Below are 20775 nucleotides of genomic sequence, written 5' to 3'. Positions count from 1 at the left end.
TATATATAAAAAAAGTTTTCTTCATGTAACTGAGAACAGATCAGGGTGAAAGTGATAATAGGTGGGTCACTATAAGCTCATACTTCTCCCCACTCCTGGAATGCCTACACCATCTATGTACAATATGTCACAATTTTTCTTTTCTCCTGACCAGTGCTGTTAGAAAAAAGGGGGATAAAATATACCCTTATGTCCAAAATTATTTACGCCCATAACAAATGTCTATTTAATTTGCATTAAACCAAAAAGTTTTTATATGACTTGCATTGCAGTAATCAAAATGTTCCTGTAATTGCGGATCAGATTTTCCATGTTTCATCTGGCATTTTGACAGTATCTCTTTATTGATGAGCTTGGAGGGCCTCGTTGCCATTACCCTAATCTTTAGCTTTTCCCACAGCTTCTCTGTCAGATTCAAGTCAGGACTTTGAGTGGGCCACTATGATCACATTAATATTACTTTCAGTCAGTAGAAGCATACTGGAACAAAGAAGTGCAGATAAGCTGCAGCTTTGAACTACTGCTACATCCTGCAGTAAAGTAACAACAGTAAGAACAACAGAGATGTATTGAATTTACATGATTGAAGATTTTGTCAGCAATGTGCATAAACAGAATCAAGATTTTATTAAAGAGGAACATTATTGTGGGTCAACTCCTTTATGACCAAGATTATATGCGGGTGACCTGAATATATTTTTATTTTATAGCTGTAGAAGTATCTAGAAATGTGCAATAAGTAAAGGCATTTATCCAAAACAATTTTGGCTTTAAGTTATTTAGTATTACTGTGGGTAACACTGTGGGTAATACTGACTGTAAAATACAAGTTTTAAGGGCCCAAAAACCAAACCTACACCGAATCCCATTTGTGTTGACTTGATGGTAATAACAGGGTTAAAGGGTGACCACAGAAACATAGTCAGCTCAGTCAAATGTGGAGCACATTTTAGTCAAAAATGTTTTTTTCTGTTGATAAAACTTATAAATTATGTGAATGAGAGCAGTTGCTCTGTGAATTCAGTGAGTATAAAAATACGCGTTATATGAGCAAAGAAAACAGGAGAATCAAACAGATAGTAGGCAATGGCAAGTTGGATATTCTAAATTGCAAATTATGTTATGACCTATATATTCATGCATAATTTAGGAACACAAATTAATTTTAAGTGAGTTTGGAAAAACTTTTTGTTAAGGATGAAATGGTTACAACACTGGTTAGTTGTATAAAACATAACTTTCCCTGAAAGGAAGTGGATGAAGGACATAAATGTGCCTTTGTTATGGCCTCTTGCTCAACCAATTTCCCTTGAGAATGGAACCGACTTAATGACATTGAGAAACCATCTGTTTGGATTGATTGAGCCTCTGCTTTAGGTTGATAGGACTGTGAAGTTTCATACCCCATGATATTCAGATGGCCTGGAGCTAGGTATGGCTTACCTCTTTTTCCCCGCAGATGTGACTGATGGTTGACCCCGAGGCGGGACTGGAGGCAGGACCAATCACTGAAACCACACCCTTTGGCAGGATCTGACACACTGATAGGGACAAGAGTGCATTGAAAATAAAAGTCAATTTAAGCTATTTTGTAAAGCTACAAACCAATGTCATAGTTTTTGGATATCATTGCTATGACCATCCTAATAAGTTATGGATAAAATCTTACTATTTACATCTTATAATTTACACATTCAAGATCTTCATGAATGAAAAATTTACAAACAAAAATAATGCAGGTTTATTTTCCCACTCTTGTTGATTTCTAATGATTTCTAATTAATAAATTTTGCATATAAAATATGTAGAATTAATTAGTGAATGTTGTGTCTTTTTGAGATTAAAGTGCAATAAATTACATATTATTATTTTCGGATATTGGATGTTGCAGCAGGAAGGATTTTTGCTAATACATTTTTACTTTTATACATTTCTTATGATGCATAACCATACCAACGAGGTGTTTTTCTTACAACCGGGACCAGCTGATTAATATATCAAAAGCTCAAATAACACTTCAACTACAACCCCAAATGCCTGATTAGTTGAAAAGGAGGTACCATGGATGCAGAGCAGGACCAAAGAGAAGAGAAAGAAGGTGGAAGTTCAAACCATCTCTTCCATCGATTATGATGGGCAAAACAAGATCGTTGGGAAACAAGTTGGATGAACTCCAAGCCCTACAAAGGACCCAGCCAGAGTACCTGGAATGCAGTTTTCACTGAGACACAGGTGCAGGTTTATATTCTTGACTCCAGTGTCATTCTGCCAGGCTTTCTGACCATATGAGCAGATAGAGATTTAAAGAGGAGTGGCAAATGCAAAGGAGGTGAACTGGCAGTACTTGTGAACAACAGATGGTGTAATCTGTTACTGTGAAGTGTCATCTCTGCAGTCCAAATATTGAACGGTTAGCAGTAAATTTTCCTCTATATTATTTACCCAGAAAGTTCACCAGTGTTATTTTGGCGACGGCTTATGTTCCATCATCATCTGTTACCGACACTGCTTGTGATGCCATCAGCTCTGTTGTTGCTAAGCTACAGATGCAACACCCTAATGCGTTTTTGGCAATATCTGGTGATTTTAACCATTCTTCACTCTCTGCTGCACTTCCAATGTTTCAACAGACTGTCAGCTGCTCTACCAGAGAAAACAAAATGCTGGATTTGTTTTATGCAAATGTCAAGGACTCATAGATCTGTAAAGTACAACCTCCTATAGGCAAATCAGATCACAATCTTGATTTTCTTTGCTCAAAAAATAAGCCTCCTGTTCAGAGCCAACCTGTAATAAAGAGAACTGTGAGAAGATGGTCACAGGAAGCTGAAGAAGCCCTGTGGGGTTGCTTTGAGGCTACCGACTGGGATGCACTGTGCCAGCCACATGGAGAGGACATCAATGCCATGACTGAGTGTGCAACCGACTATATAACTTCAGCTTAAATAACACCATCCCCACCAGAATGGTAAGATGCTTTCCCAATAATAAACCCTGGATCACCAGTGACCCGAAGGACCTGCTTAACAAGAAAAAAAGCCTTCAGAGAGGGAGGCGGTGAATTATTGAGGAGTTTACAGAAGCAACTTAAAATCAAGATAAGAGACAGCAAGAAGATGTGCAAGAAGAAGCTGGAGACCGAGCTCCAGCAAAATAATATCAGAGATGTGTGTTACGGGATGAAGAAGATCACAGGCTTGAAGCAGAAGGAAGATCGGACTGATGGATGTCTGGACAGAACCAATGAACTAAATACCTTCTTCAATAGGTTCAGTTCAGAAACAAGCTCAGCATCCTTCTCTCCTGCTCACAGCCAAACAGACATACCACCCTCCTTTGACCCACAGCTTTCCTATCTAACATTAAATGTTTTATCTTCCACCTCAGCCATAGACCCTCCTGCTTCTACATGTTTGTCTTCAACCAAATCAGAAGATGCTGATGCTCCCTTTACCTTCCCCTTCTACCTGTGTGTTTCAAGAAGTCAGGTGAAGAGACAACTCGAAAGACTGAACCAGAATAAGGCTGCAGGTCCAGGTTGTGTCATCGTGAGAGTCCTGGAGGCCTGTGCAGAGCAGCTCTGTGATTCTGCAGCACCTCTTCAACCTTAGCCTGGCCCAGAAGAAGGTTCCAGTGTTGTGGAAGACCTCCCGTCTTTTTCCGGTACCAAAGAAAACTCACCCATCAGCCCTCAATGACTATAGACCTGTTGCCCTGACAGCCCACATCATGAAGGTCCTAGAGAGACTCCTGTTGCCCCACCCGAGTAAGCAAACAATAAACTATCAGGATCCCTTAAGTTTCTTGTTGCTATGGAGTTGGTAGATATAATCATCTAATCTGGAACGTGAATGAAACAAAGGGGTTGATTGTAGATTTCAAGAGAAACATTATTTGCATCATGGGAGAAGAGGTGGAGGTGGTGGATGAGTATAGATACCTCAGTGTTCACCTGGACAACAGACTGGAGTGGAGATGCAACTGTGAAGCCGTCTACAAGAAGGAATAGAGCAGACTTTACTTCTTGAGGAAGCTTAGGTCCTTCGATGTTTGCAGTAAGATGCTGCATATCTTCTATAAGTCTGTTGTGGAGTGTGTGATCTCGTCAGCAATCATCTACTGGGATAGCAGCATCAGAGCCAGGGAAAAGCTCAACACACTAATAAAGAAGGCTGGCTCTGTTCTGGGGACTCCTCTGGAACCTCTGGAGATCATTGCGAACATTATGTAGAACCCCGAGCATCCTCTTCATGGGACTCTTGTACAACAACATAGTGTCTTTAGTCAGAGGCTTCTTTAGATCTACTGTAAGTCAGACCACTACAGGAGATCCTTCTTGCCCACAGTCTTCAGCATCTACAACAGCTCTTTTTAGAAACCTGTATAATATGAGCTACAACAATATTTAATTTCCCTTTGGGATCAATAAAGTATTTTTGAATTAAATTAAATTGAATATTAATGTAAAGCTGCTCCCAAACCAGACAAATGATTAATGTTGACAGTCAGTCAAAAAAGGAATTATTTATTTGCAGATGAGTCATCAAAGTTATGTGATGTTTATTTTACTCAACACAGATCATTCTTAATTCTGCATGTTTTAAACTGAAATATCAGCCTTTCTGTAGATAATAAGTGAAGTTTCCAGGTAGCATGGACAGCTGGTGACTTTTCAAAATTCTGGTTTAATTAGTCTGGTTTTCTGTGCACATGTTGTGTCGTTTTGCACTATTTAGTGTGTGTCTATGTGCGCCACTATGAAAGAAAACCTAACTGCCTGTCCTCTGGGAAGTCTCCTCTCACACCGCTGGCAGTTCATAATCAATAAACATCAACAACAGCTGCTCATTCAGAATGCTGCAAGCTATGAGGTTGGTATGACCTCTCTTCAGACCAACGCTCTGCACCTTGAAACGGTGAAACATTGCCACAAGCCATCCATCCCTCCATCCCTGTGACTTGTTCCAAAATGTCTTGTTTACCAACTGAAAAGGAAAATTACTTTCCACCTGATACATTCAACATAGTCAATAAATAAAGACTACTTATTTTGTTAATCTTATTCAGCTCAGGAGAGGTTACATTTCAGACTGAATGCAGGAGGAAATGTTTTAAAAATTATTTTAAGTAGCATTTCTGTTTAGGTGCCTATAACAATGATCCACTTAAAATAATAATAGTGCCACTTTTTATCCTCAAACAGAATTTCCACATATAGTTTACAAAGAATTAAGTACACTTTGCAAAAAAATACATGTTTTTTAAGCAATGTCTAACGATCACGCTAAGCTTCTTTTGTTTATTAAGTCAGGATCACAAAAAGTGCTTATATTTGATAAACACCAGAGTTTAGAGAGTAAAAGTTTCAGAGATGGTGTAACATTTTTTAGTTCAGAAGCTTGTATACTCAAAGATTTCCATGTCTTTAAAATAATTGGGACAGTCCAAATAATGATGAGTAAATTAAAAACATTTAAGTAAATGGAAAACCCCTGTGGGTGGGTTTTAAGGCAACCCTGCCTCCATGTGTGATGTCATGGAACATCAACCAATATATCAAGAGGATTGTGAACCTCCACAAGTGTGATTTATACTTGTAACCAAGTTTTCAGATCTCTGAAGGTGCCAAGTTCATCTGGGCAGACAATTATAAGTAAGTGTAATGGGAATGTGCAGCCATCATACCGTTCAGAGAGGAGATGGGCTCTATGTCCCAGAGATGAAACATGTTTTGGTCCAGACTTTGCCTGCCAACCCCAGAACAAAACGTAAAACACCTTGTAAAGCTGCTGGCTGAAGCTGGTAAGAGTTTTAGATTATCTGCACTGAAACGAGTCCTGTACTGACATAGACTGATGGGCCACCCAGATAATAGGAAACCATTACTCCAGAAGCATTATAGTAAGCAAGATTACATGGTAAAAATAGACTCGGGACCAAAAAGTCAGTTTTCAAAAAAAGTCCTGTAGTTTGCAAAAACTGAAATTGAAGCATTTGGCTTAATGAGCATTCTTGAAAGATAAAGGGAGAAGCTAGTAAGCCTGAGAGCAACATCTCAACTGTAAAGTACTGTTTTGTATAATATCTCAGTTCAAAAGGGGCCCAAAACATCTATTTTGGCTTGTGTAACATTTTCCGACTTCACTGGATGCTGTCCTTCCCTGTCCCTACCCTCCAGCCAACTTACTTCGTCATTTTCTAATATTACACACAGCCAGTTATTTAAATTTACTTCAGTTTATTTATATAGCACCAGTTCACAACAAATGTAATCTCAAGGCAAACAGCTCTAAATCACACCCAATTTTATACAATACAGTTCATTCCAATACAATCATAGACTCATTTTTAAATCCCAATACATACAATCCAATTCAATCTATATTATAAAACAATATAGTTATGCTGAGCTGATAAGGGAGTTCAAGACTATTTAATATTCCCTAAAGGCATTTGATTCCACATCAACAGTTTAAAAACTATCAGATGACAACCATTCACTAAAAACCATGACAAAAACATTAGTTTTTCAGTCTCTTAGTGCTACAAGGAAGGCCAGCAAACTGCACTATCTCATTAACTTTGCAGCAATATCTCATCCTGACCATTTTAGAATGATGCATACCTTGTTTACAGTTGATAAGATGGTAGAACAAGGCATACTAAGGAGAATATGCTGCTTCAACTGTCATGATCCTCATGTGTTTGGGTTTTGGTTTTCTTTTGTGTACATATTTTGATTATTATTTTGTTGTTATGTTCTTTTGCAGTGCATTTCTCTTATATAATTTTTGCTTATGAGGAGTTGCTATTTTAAGTCTTGTCACATTAGTTCATGCTTTTGCGTTTAGTTTCTCAGTTTTTCTTGTGTTCTGTCTTTTTGTGCTACTTGATTTATGTTTCTTAGATCTCTGTTTGTTTTTCCTCCCATGGTTTGTAGATTCTTTGTACCTCAAATTAGCTTTGTTCATGTTATTTAGTCTCCCTCTCTCAGCTTACCTGCTTTCATTCTACCACGACTGCCCACATATCCTATGATTAGCTCATCTGGTTCCTTTGTCATCTTCCACCCCTGCCTTAGTATTCAAGCTCCTGATTTCTCTCTGTTCACTGCTGGATTCTTTTGTTTCTGTCTCTGTTACTCTGCCGGTTTCTCGCATGTTGTTATATCCATGCTCCATGTCCTGATCCCTTTATGCCAGGTTGTATGACATCAACTGGACAAAACAGCGGCTTTTACTAGAGAATCAAGTTTGCTCTTTTTAACTGACATATAAGGAAGATTTCTTTCATTTTAACCAACTTTAATCTTTTCAATGTAATCCGTTACATTAAATTTAGTTTCAGAGACAATCTTAGGTAAAAGTTAAACACACCTAGTATTCATAAGTACTGAATACTTGCCATAAAGAGATGGTTAGTCAGCTGTTTAATCATTTAAACATTTGCCTCCAAAAGTTACCTTCAGTTTCATTGATTTTTTGTTTTGTATCTTACTTACTTCTACTAGTATTGTTTACTACAGTAACAGAATAATTATTGCCTCTTTATATGACCTAAAAGTTGCCATAATGCCGCTTAAACCTTGTTTGGGTTATTGTAGATAAGAACAACTCTAAGAAAAATAAATCATGTGCATATTAAAAGTAAGTTTTATTTTATTAATCATTTATTCAGTTATGTGAATCAGTTTTAGTTTTAGGTTTAATCATATAGAATATATAACTGAAAAACACATTTCCATGTTTTGTCTTATTCTTTTTAAATTAATTTCAATTTTAACATATTGCATCACCCTGTCTTGGAGTTTCTGATCCCTTAAAAAGTAGAACTACGTTTTTCTCATGAACCTTGCCAACAAACTTGCATGCAACAATGTACCCTGGACAGAAATAGGAACAATATTTATGTTTATTTGAACTAGTAACATAAAATTTGTTAAAGTGAATGAACAAACTGCAATATTTATCTACAAGTCAGTGGTAAACAATTTGTTCCATTTCATGCTGGGTTTCAATCACTTCTGACATACAATTTGACTATTTTGAAAAATTTCTTTCGAACCATATGTATCATTGTTAATTCATTAGCATATTTAACCCCAATTAGGCGCTATTAGAAAAGGTGTGTACCCTTTTGTGTAAGTATGTTCAACATTTATTTACTGAGCATGAAAGAATGACTTGCACCTGCTGCACTATTGACAGGCCTTGTAACGTTTAATGCTTAATTACTCTCGAGGAACGCGTTTAGCTGTAGTGAAAGAATGTTACACATCAAAACAGAACGAATGACAGGGCTTACTTGTGTCAGTGGTGTCGTACTGGGAATCCTTCTGTAGCTCATAGACATCCACCTCTACCCTCGCTTGGGAGGAACCCTCCATCTGATTGTTAATGTTCTCCCTGGCCAGAGCCAGAGCGAGACGCTCACCACGACCACACACAGACTGGTCATCCAAAATGGCCGCTGAAGGAAGAGAGAAGAGCAGTACAAGCAGAGTGTATTCATTATGTAGACGTCTGACTTTTGGATCACATTTAAAAATTGTGGACTCAAAAGTGTGGTATGAACAGAACTGGTGGGTGTGACAGAACCAGTCCAATGAAAGTGTATTTTGAAATTTAGCTTCACAATCTGATCATTAGTTGGCCTTAACACCTTAAGGAGGATATGGGTTTGATCAGTTAAAAATATCTCATGACCTTTGTAAAGTTTTTTTTTGTATAGACATTTGCATGCTTTTAAAGTGTGTAATGACACAGTTCTGTACTATCATATGTATCTTGGGCGTTGAAAATGTCAGAAACTAATATTTTTTTATGCACAATCTACATGTTCTTTTACATAACTAAAATATAAAATTACTCAACAAATCATAGGATTTAAAATATTAATATAAATCCTCTATATCAAAATGATTTCAGTACATGGAGTACTAAAAGTGTAACAATTGCACACCTTTTTTAGTCATTCTTGTTAAACATATTATAGCTAATTATTTTGTTGGGTTTTCTTGCCTGAAACTGTTTTTTTGCCTGAAACCTTGAAACCAACAGGGATTTCAATAATTAAGCCATACAAAAAATGTGTAATAGTGATGCCATCTCATTCATCTCCTACATCTTCCACTTGTCTGGAAATCAAGTCATGGAGGTATAACAGGTCAGAATTAAATATTGTTCTTTCAATGAGTTCTAGATCTTCCTCTGGGTCTTCTACCAGTGTCCATAATAAATCTGTCTCTGCACTAGGAAGCACTCAGAAGGCATAGAGGTTTTCCATCAGGGTGTTTTCCACTGCTTAACAAAAGTAGGTGCTACAGCCAACCACAAGTAATATTAATAAGCTCAGTAAACCCTGCAAAAGATGTCCTGGTATCACCATAATGCCTTAAAATCCCAATCTGCCAGCAGGGTGCTAAAAAAGTTCAACACAACATTTACAACAGTTATTTAAACCATCTGGCAACATTAAAAGACCATCAGCTTTTAATCTGAAAATACTGAGTGGTACCACGATATGCGACAACCTGACATCTTTCAACTCTGCTTATATTGTACTAATACTAATCTCACTATTGATGTTAATGCTTGGGGTTTTTACAGTTTTTTTTGTCTTAAACTAAACAGATAAAAAATACAAAAAAAACATACTCCTAGATTTCAAACATGGAACTCAAAACAATTTAATTCATTGTTGGTTTCCATAAGCCTGCTTGTAGCTCCTGATAAGAGTGCTTCTTTTCGCTAGCCCACATCAGAGTTGGTGCAAAGAAAGAACAGCTTTTTGGGGCCAGAGCCAGAGCTTTTTGGATGGAAATGCAAAGAGCTGGTGTTAAGCAAACACTAATACCAGTTTGGTACTGAAAAAACCTCTTAGATGACTGAGACCTCCACCTTATCTCTGAGAGTCATCCAGCCTCCCTAATGGGCAAAGCTAATTCCAGCAACTTTTATGAAGTATCTTGTTCTTTCAGTGATGAAATCTCATGATAATAGGTGAAAGTTGAAGGGGTGGGATTAAATAACTTTGTATTTCTTCCCGCTCCTTTTCAAATACTATATATAAATTAGAACATTATACATTTTCTTTCTTTTTGTCTTTCCTTCCCTTGCAATGTGTTGGGTATTCATTGTGGGATTATTTTATTTGTTCACCTTTGTTCTTTGCATATTTGAAATAAATTGCTAAAACTAAACTAAATTTAAAAAAGTTGGAATTTAGATGTACTGGTAAATCAAACGCTTTCCATGTCTACTCCGCTATTAGTGAAATGCCTATGGTATGTGATAATATCCCTGCCATTATTAGTTTTGTTGACATAGCAAGGCATATCTTTCAGTGTACCAGGCTTTGCAACAAATAAAATGTCCAAGTCTCACTTGAATGCTTACAAAAATGTATTTATTATCAAGTTGCCAAATTACTTCCATTATTTTGTTGTGTCTTTCTGAACAAGTTACCTCCTAATGCCACTCTTCTGTAATTTAAGGGTCAATCTGTCTTGCCCTCCAAGACCCTGGCCAGGAGTGAATCAAATTTTAATTTGAATTAAAATGTATAATCTGGTTGCTTTCTCTTGACTTAAACATTCAATAAGGAATGTAAACAGGTGGGGCAGCATTGAAAAGTTTGATCAAATTGGAAAGTGCAAAAAACAGGCTGCCCTCTAACAGTCATACAATTAAAACAATACTGCATCCTATGAGAGAAGGCAGCATCAGAAGAAACATGATGACAAACCATAAATAGAATTAATACTCTTCTGTGCATCTGAACAAATAGCAAAGTAGAGTGAGGGCATATGTAAACCTCCAGCATGTGAAACTCACTCAACTTCACCAAGCTTCCTTCTACTAGAAACAGCGAAGAAAGAAGTACCCTCTGGCTGTGTACAGTAACACCTGCCATGTTTATTTTGGTTGCACACTCCCAACTGACTTGTCTGCTTTGCATATTAAACCTGCGAGTGCGAGTTTCAGGAGTGGGCAGATGCAAAGGAGTTGAGCACTCACAGAAAGCAGATGGAAATGCAAACAAAGTGACCAGATTTTTAAATACATAGAAAACGTAACTGGAATGCAGAAGAAAATCAGATTTTATTTTTTTTTGTTGTTGCTGTGCAACATCACAGATCCAGTGGACATTGAGCTATAAAATTGTGGAACAGAGACATAGCAGGAAAACTACTAAAAGTCAAGAGAATAGTCAGCGTGTATCTCAATAACAAGCAGAAAATCTGTAGCTGAGGCATTTGTTCTGGATGTGATTTGTGTTTCTTGAATAATTAACGACTCTTGGAGTGAAGCGGCAGGCAATTTATCTTGTCCTTCCTCAAAAGGACTGTTGTTGCTTTTTACCAGTTCAGGGGAATACAAAGAGAGCCAGATGGTTCATGTTGAGTCTAGAAAAATTCCTTGAGTACAGAAAATAGACGTAGTATGAGGTCCTGAAACACTGAGAGACTAACACTTTGTTTTTCAGACATTGATGAAATGTACACCCGTACATGCTGCCGACAATAGGTTAAGCGTAAACAAAAAGTGGAGATTATGTTTCTGCTGTTTTATTATCATTTTCTTTGAAAGTGCTTAATGTATTATAAAAATCTAATGTTCTTTGATACTGCTTAGGTATATTTAATGTTTCCTCAGCTATTTCTGATATTTTGTGAAAGCCCCCAAGGTAAATTCCATCTAATCTGCTTTATGCTGTTCAGAGAGCATTCATCTTAGAACCTATTCCCACAATTAAGGACCAACATTTGGTGAAAGCTTGGACTATGGGCTTTCATCTAGAAAGGTAACATTGCTAAACAATGGCCCGGCAAACCCATCTATCCATCCATTGTCTTTACCCCTATGTCCTTGCAGGGTTGCGAGGGGGGCTTGTGCCTAGCGCCAGTTGACATTGAGCAAGAGGTGGGGTATACCCAGGACAGGTTGCCAGTCTATCACAGGGCAAACACAGAGACATACAGGATGATCATGCACACACACACTCATACCTTAGAGAAATATAGAGTAATCAATTGACAGTCAATTGATCCTAAAGGACCTTGTGCATCTGCACTTACTATTGACTTTATTAGGTACACCTGAAGAATAAGTATGAAAGGTGATGTAAGTGGCTTTGACTGTGACATGATTGTTGGTGCAAGAAAGGCTGGTGTGAGTATTTTAGTAAATTTCTGATGTGCAAGCATTTTCACACACAACCATCTTTAGGATTTACAAAGAATAGCTCAATATAAGAAAATATACAGTGAGCAGCAGCTGTGTAGACAAAACTGTCTTTTTGATTTCAGAAGAGAATGGACAGACTGGTAGGCAACAGCAGCACAAATATACATTTATTATACCCAAGGTATGCTTAGTACCATTTCTAAATGCACTGCATCTCGAACCTTAAACACCATGGGTTACAGCAGCAGACGACCACAATGGCTTCCACAAGTCACACAGGCTTACCAAAAATTGGACAATAACTTATAGAAAATCGTTTCCTGGTCCAATGGGTCTTGATTTCAGTTGTAGTACTCAGAATTTGGCATAAACATCAAGCATAACTGTATTATTACAAAATAATGGTTCTGAAAATCTGTATTCGAGTTTTGACAAAATTTGTTGAAAACCAACAATGAGCTCAGAAGAAAAGCTCAGTATCTTTGATGAAAGTTGGACACTGAGTGAAGGAAGAGGGAGGAAAATGGTAAAGGTCGAAGATTAATCAGCAGATATAAAGTGCTCTTTGGAAGCTTTAACAGTGTTCAGAGAATATCTCTCTTTATCCAATTATTTGGGGTCACTGAGACCACGCCCACATCAACAGTCATACTTAAACAGTTCTAATAGCAATACCTTTAACTAAGTCTTCAAAATTCAATGATTCATTATAGGGATATTTTTTACTTTTTTGTAAAGTCATCCCAGTGTGTCTCTGCAGATGCCTGTTCCTACAAGACAAACGCACACCACAGCAGCCTGTTAGCAATGCTGGAAAGAGAGACAAGGCAAAAGACAAGCAATCAGAGAAAGGTCAAACACTTGAACTCTATCCTTAAGGTTTTTGGAGTGCAGTCAATCTCCTGTCTCATTGTTTTTTAGTAATGTGAGAAGCACAGCCAGGCTGCCTTTATTTCTAACTCACTGGTGGTTGTTAACATGCTACTAGAAGGAGACAGAAAAAGCATGAATACAAAGTGTGGGAGAAGAGCAGTACTGGACCATTATCATCCACTATAATGAAAGGTGTAAAGTGACTTCTCAATTGTTATGGATATGCTTTTCAGAAGAAACCTTTTTCTGCCTTAGGTATTGTAGTTTTGGAAGTATGGGAAGAAAGTAAGACAGAATAGGGTACAAAGGTAGGATATTTTGCCTTTAGAATTTACCAGATTTTGTAAAAAAAAAAAAAAGTATTTTAAAATACTGATGCTTTTTCAAGCAAAACGAGCTACAGATTCTTGTCTTTAGGACATTTTTTTCACTGAATGTATAGAAAGTGAAAGTTGTCAAGGTTCTGAATGTCAGAATATCCGCTGAAAATGTAATTTTGTTTCTTTAACTTTACTTTCTAAACAAAAAAACTTCAACCATCAATATGATGTCAAAGTGCTGAACATTTGCTTGAGGTTCTGGCAATTTATGTATATTGTAATCAGTCCACACTTTGATGCTTGCGAGCTGCAAAAAATGCGACAGATATCTTGACATGAAAGAGGAGGTGGAATCATACAACCGAACCCTTTGTATTGGCCCCTGCATGCTGGCTTTGTTTCCATTTCAGAGATCTGTTTAAAGTTTGATTGTTTTTTTCTGAGGGTGCTTTCAGACCAGAATAGTCTGGGGTCCCAGTTTTAATGTCACACTTTCATTTGGTTTCATTCACTTTCACAATACACTTTAAAAGTGGACCAAACTGCCTGGCCAACATCCTAGTCATAACAGCTGCAGTTGCAGTTTTACGCACTATCACAAAAAGCTGCCCAGAATGAGCAGTAGGTGAGGCAGAGAGCCATTGGGCATTATGCTCGATATACATAAAACCAATTCAGCAGTACAGAACAAGACAGCGGAGAGGGAAGGGCTGCTGTGATTACTCTGACGCAGAGTGAGGTATTGCAATATGGCACTACCTAGCTGTAGTTTCTCTTTTGGTTTGCAGATAGTCTGTTTGCCTACCCACTTAAACTGAACCGCATCAAGAATTACCTGCAAATGAACTGATACCTGGGTTTTCCGGACTACTAGAGTTTGCTTGATTTGTCTGCAATACAGTTTGGCTGAGCCACCATACCTATTCAAATGAAGCGAGCTGTCCAAGGAAATAATCCCTGGTCCATTTAAAATGGACCAAACAGCTCTGGTGGGAAAGTACACTTATGGTCACAATAGTTTGGTCTAATTTTGCCAATCTAAACTTGGTGAGCCGATCAATCTTGGCACCTAAGATACAGCTTTTGCATCCACATACTGGTTACAGATTTACAGTGAGACAATCCCAAATCCAAACCTACAGACCAATAGTTACAGAGCCTTGTTGCTGGGGTACCTAACTCTCTGGAAAAGCATACCTGTGATAATTAAATTTCAGATATCAAGTTAGTTAAAATAGGGACAGTGCATATTAATGAACAAATATTTGTATATAATATATACCAAAATGTTGTCTTAGGCTGATTTCCATTTGCTTTTCCCTCAACAGGTTCAAGTTACCACGTAATATGTACATATAATAGACATATAACTAGAGTTCACTGAAAAGTGCAAACACAAAACACCAGACTAGGTTAAATCCACAACAGCAGTAAAAGTGACTATTGCCATAATAGATAATTATCTCTCCAATCCTATTGTGCATTTTAAGCCTGATTGACAGTCATATCTTAGATGTTTAATATCTCTTTGGACATAGGTCTGACTTATATCTACATATTGCACATATGCCTATGTCACTACCATTGCATATACTTTACATGATTTATGGACTTTAGTACCTACCTATTGCACATATAAAACATGATCACAAAACTAGCAGGCCATTAGCCAAATCTTTAATTGCCCATTGAAAGCACAGGAATGATTTCTGTCCCTTAGAGTTGGAGTAGTCTGTTCCACAAAATACTACCTTTTATGGAAATAAATAAAAAAAATTCTGAAATCCAACTTTCCTTGTGAGATTAATTGATAACATTTTGAGAAGATATACGTTATCTGTGAAAAATGAACCAATAAATCTCAATCATTACATGAGGTGAAAAATATTTTATTACAACTTTTGTGGCAACAGTCTACTTGGGCCAACAGTGATTGTTAAAAAACACACTGTAGGAAATAATGATTGATTCCCTTAATTTAGACTACAGTCATCACTAGATTTTTGTAAAATCAAAAGATTCCAATAGATAAATATTGCCTTCCTCAAATAAAACCTCTATGGCACAGCAGTAATGACAAAAATATTTGTAATATTTGGCAGGAATAGTGGCAGAAAATACAATGGCTCCAATTTAATCCCATGTGGCAATAAACCATTTTAAAGTTAAAGAGCAGGTTTTTGCCAGCACATAGTAATTGGAGTAAATGGAAACAAGTTGATTAGATAACCAAATGGGTTGCACATACTTTATCTGCATACACTGGTTATCTTATGATGTAAGGCTCATCCTATAGTAAATCACTGACAATTCTGTGACAGCAAAAGCCTTTAAAACTGGAGTTTACAGTCAGGAATCTAGCAACAGGAAAGGCACTTATAGAAGTAAAAAGCCAACTGACCTGTCCTGACAGACAATACACATTTGAACATTGTTGCTGTGTGTCTGCTTAATAATCAGGAGAACTATTGTTGTAAACAAAACAGGACCTGCCAACATCAGGCATGAAAAGCCATATTTGGCTAAAGAATGAGAGTTATTGAAGCAGTCAGACCAAATGATGAATTTGGCATTTCCATCTCCCAAAAAAACATTTTACTTTGACATGGGCAATTTCCCCTGGGATAAATTGCAGTAATTTTGCGGCTGCTCGATAAAGCACAGTTCTACCAATCTAAATCCATTTCCTCCTCTTATTCAGACCTTGAAAGATGAAAAACATAACTGAGTTTAAAAATATCAAAACATTCCATTGAATAAACACGTACCATTAATGTTCTTGGAATTAAATACATTTTTTGTACACTGTCAATTTTTTAGTTACCAGGATGTCCCTACTGCTTCCATACCTCTATTTGTTTTCAGTTTGTGATGAAAATGTTTCCCCTATTTAGCAGTCCTGTTTGTAAATTCCATATATTCCTTCTGAAAGCAATGAGTACTATCACCAAGGAGCAAAACAATCTTCCTCTAAATTCAATATAAACTAATGTTTAAACTTCACTTCTTATCCTTTTGACAAAACACCTTTACTCCTGTCTTCCTACCTGGTGGTAAAGATGTTAAGGTTTACGAGATATTGGACCCCAGAATGCAGACGAGCAGGCAGTGTGATGGTAAGTGAAAAAAGGTTTAATTACGAAAACTCACACTCAGGAGGCAGGAACAAAACAAACGGGCAGGCAAGACAGGCATGGCATGATCAAAAAGACAAGACTAGGTTTGCGAACAAGGCATGAGAAATGTTTCTGCGACAACTAACTGAACAGGTGTGTATAAATGGACCATGGTACAGGTGGAAACAAGAACAGAGTTCAGGCAGGCAGCCAGGAGGTCGTCCCCAGCAGGCACAGAGTTCCGGCGGGCGACCGGACCTGCAACACAGAGTTTCGGGCGGTCGGCGGCGAACCTTCAGAGGCAGAAGCAGAGCCTGGCGAACCTTCAGAGGCAGAAGCAGAGCCTGGCGAACCTTCAGAGGCAGAAGCAGAGCCTGGCGAACCTTCAGAGGCAGAAGCAGAGCCTGGCGAACCCTCAGAGGCAGAAGCAGAGCCTGGCGAACCCTCAGAGGCAGAAGCAGAGCCTGGCGAACCCTCAGAGGCAGAAGCAGAGCCTGGCGAACCCTCAGAGGCAGAAGCAGAGCCTGGCGAACCCTCAGAGGCAGAAGCAGAGCCTGGCGAACCCTCAGAGGCAGAAGCAGAGCCTGGCGAACCCTCAGAGGCAGAAGCAGAGCCTGGCGAACCCTCAGAGGCAGAAGCAGAGCCTGGCGAACCCTCAGAGGCAGAAGCAGAGCCTGGCGAACCCTCAGAGGCAGAAGCAGAGCCTGGCGAACCCTCAGAGGCAGAAGCAGAGCCTGGCGAACCCTCAGAGGCAGAAGCAGAGCCTGGCGAACCCTCAGAGGCAGAAGCAGAGCCTGGCGAACCCTCAGAGGCAGAAGCAGAGCCTGGCGAACCCTCAGAGGCAGAAGCAGAGCCTGGCGAACCCTCAGAGGCAGAAGCAGAGCCTGGCGAACCCTCAGAGGCAGAAGCAGAGCCTGGCGAACCCTCAGAGCTGGGTTCAAAGGCCAGAACGAGGACAAAACGTCCCTTAAACCCCTCAAGAACAGGGTTCAGCGGTGCTTCCTCCTCGAACCCCTGCAGACTAGGAACAAGAGCTGAGGCGTCGGCCGGACCCTCAGTGACATGGGCGTGAGCAGAGGCTCTGGAGATCTGACGTGGCAGCAGCTCCCTGGAATCCTGGCCTGGGCTGCTCGGCAGCAGCAGCAGCTCCCTGGAATCCTGGCGTGGGCTGCTCGGCAGCAGCAGCAGCTCCCTGGAATCCTGGCCTGGGCTGCTCGGCAGCAGCAGCAGCTCCCTGGAATCCTGGCCTGGGCTGCTCGGCAGCAGCAGCAGCTCCCTGGAATCCTGGCCTGGGCTGCTCGGCAGCAGCAGCAGCTCCCTGGAATCCTGGCGTGGGCTGCTCGGCAGCAGCACTCATGTGGCTTGGTGTGGGTGAAGGAGGATGGCAGTAAAACAACCTTACTGCCGTTTCATAATCCATCTCAATCTGCCTTATCCTCTCCATCAGCTCTGGAGAGGAATACAGGAGACGAGTCGTCCTGAGGCTCTTTATTTGGCGTGCATAGAACTTCAAGCGCTGCTCCAGCTCGTCAGGTGTTGCCTCAGAACACCGGGCTGGAGCGAGCGCAGACGGCATGGGCGGAGGTGCAACGAGCCTGGCAGACAGTCCTGTGGCAGACGAAGATGCGGGTTTACTTGTTGCAGCCCTCACGTCAGCTGACAGGGAAACCACGTCCTCGGCAGCCGAACCACAGGAAGGCGCTCCGCGCTTACGTTTCTTACGGCGGGAGGAGGCCGAGGGCTTCACTGCCGTATGAAGGGGAGGAGAAGAACGGCGACGAAGGGGACCTGTCCCCGGACATGGAATCGCCAATCTGGATCCATCATAAGCCGACTGCGGCACTGACAGCCCCGCAGAACGGCGCAACGACTTCTCCGCCTCCCGATACAGGAAAGTAAAGAGGTCAATGGAGCCAGCCCGATGCTCCTCCGCGAGGTCCATTGATGGCGGAAACATTCTGTTACGGTTTGTGAGATATTGGACCCCAGAATGCAGGCAAGACAGGCATGGCATGATCAAAAAGACAAGACTAGGTTTGCGAACAAGGCATGAGAAATATTTCTGCGACGACTAACTGAACAGGTGTGTATAAATGGAGCATGGTACAGGTGGAAAACAAAACGGATTAACATGGTGCAGGTGAACCGAATAAACTTAATTGACAGACAGAACAAAACGTGGCTGCGGCAAAAACAGAGACTCTATCTTCCATAGTAGATAGTTATTCAGTACAGATACATTTAAATAATTATTATAGATATATTCAAATATATACAGATGCATCAAAAATAAATGGAAAAGTAGGAATAGCTTTTGTAGTACCAGAATTCAATCTAAAAATAGGAAAACGAATTACAGACGGCTTATCAGTATACACAGGAGAAATATTGGCTATATTATTAGCTTTACAATGGGTAGAAGACATAAAACCATTAAAAACAGCAATTTGCTCAGATTCAAGCTCTGCATTATTAAGTTTAAAATATAATCAATCAGATAGTAGGATGGACATTTTATTAGAAATATTTCATACATTATACAAAATACAAAAAATGGGCTCGATAGTTATATTTGTGTGGGTTCCAGCACATATAGGAGTAGAAGGAAACGAGAGGGCAGATAAAATAGCAAAGAGGATAATTCAAAATCCTATTAGTTTTATAGTTAAAACAAGTAAATCTGAGGGAAAGAGTATTGTTAAAGGAAAGCTGATGGAAAAATGGCAAAAAAGGTGGGATGAAGGAAAAACAGGAAGATGGTTTTATAAAATTCAGAAGATAGTAGGAGAAAGAAGAAATGGAAGACGAAATAGAAAGGAGGAAAGAGTGATAACAAGGTTGAGATTTGGGCATACAGGACTTAATTATACACTTTTTAAAATTCAAAAGCATGATACTGGTAAATGTGATTTACTGTGGAAAATATGAAACAATAGAACATGTTATATTAGAATGTCATAAATATGAAAGAGAAAGAAGATATATGAGAAGAGAGTTTGAAGGTATTAAGGAAAAGGTTAATTTATTAGATATTTTGAGGAAGAATTTAGGGAGTAAACATATACAAATAGTGATTCGTTTTTTAAAGAAAACAAAATTATTTCATAGAATTTGATTATAGTAGATAAAATTGTGAAAGTATGGAGGATATAGAAGGGTAGAATACAATGTAATGTGTAAGTATGTCTATTTGTATATATACATATAGGTAAGATATATTTATTTATTTAATTTGTAGAATTAAATATATATATATAAATAGATAGACCGACACAAACCACACTCCATACCAGTAAGTGGCGGTAATGCTACTAAAAGTTTGTTGCCAACCGCCAATAAAACCAACAAGAAGAAGAAGAACAGAAACTCTAATATACAAACAAAACATGAACAAGACTAAAACATGACCAGAAAAATAATAAAAGCATGATTCAAAACTTGAGCAGTGAAAAACATATAAGGAAAAAACCTGAAACCAAAAAACCCCAAATCATAACAAAAGAAGCCTTATGCTGTGTTTATAAAACAAGACTGTATAGATCAAGTCAAAGTGACAGACCCAGGATTTTCCCTGAGACATGATTAAATAATTCCTTTTATCAAGGCGAAAGGAGCGCTCAGACTGATTTTATTTAACACCTGGAGGCAGTGTACCTCCTCTAAAAATTGGCTAGCAGGTTTTATTGTCACATCCTTCTACTGAGCTTCAAATCACTGACAATACCTGTTATGAGCATAGAAGCATGAACTCTGGAGACTTTAGTTAGCCTGACAGATTCAACAAGACAGGACAAAAAGATGAATAAAAACAACAAATTGCACCGCCGGCCTACAGTTAGGATTACAGTTGCAATCCTCCAGTGGCCAGTGCCCTGTTGGAGGCAGGGAAGATGGCTTTTCACTTATGTTTCTAAGAGTGTATCAACACAAAATCCTGTTTCTACAGGCATATTGATTTTTTTCTAACTTCTCTGTCACAGAAATTTGTTTACTTGGAGAAATGTGATACTGTGGGAGAATAACTCCCTCAAGTATACGCCGGTTTCAGTGGTAAGCAAAGAGGTTCAGTCTGGTCTGAATTTTATGTACTTGCTTGAGCCCTGAAGTCCTGTGACTTCTGGTAAAACTGTTTAAGTCCTGTGTTGTTCGTCAGCAATGACTAATGTCTGCAACGGTTTTTGGAAAGTGTTTTCCCAGAAACCAACTTATCTTAATCTCTCCAATGTTTTCACTTACTACCAAATCCTTTTAAAACTGCACACTAATGTAAGCATGCAA

General features: G+C 39.0%; 1 protein-coding gene across 1 annotated transcript in view; it reads right to left on the bottom strand.

Moving 5' to 3' along the window:
* LOC124879269 (glutamate receptor ionotropic, kainate 5-like) overlaps nucleotides 1-20775 on the bottom strand; it is a 299585-nt gene that overhangs the window by 74627 nt on the left and 204183 nt on the right. Inside the window, exons 4-5 of the mRNA XM_047383724.1 lie at nucleotides 8305-8469; nucleotides 1444-1541 (exon numbers count right to left, since the gene is read on the bottom strand). Of these exons, the coding sequence (XP_047239680.1) occupies nucleotides 1444-1541; nucleotides 8305-8469 (263 nt within the window). The remainder of the gene's footprint in view (nucleotides 1-1443; nucleotides 1542-8304; nucleotides 8470-20775) is intronic.

This window comes from Girardinichthys multiradiatus, chromosome 13 (genome assembly GCF_021462225.1).
Source record: "Girardinichthys multiradiatus isolate DD_20200921_A chromosome 13, DD_fGirMul_XY1, whole genome shotgun sequence".
In the NCBI taxonomy this organism is placed as follows: domain Eukaryota; kingdom Metazoa; phylum Chordata; class Actinopteri; order Cyprinodontiformes; family Goodeidae; genus Girardinichthys; species Girardinichthys multiradiatus.
This window is presented reverse-complemented; position numbering and strand designations above follow the sequence as displayed.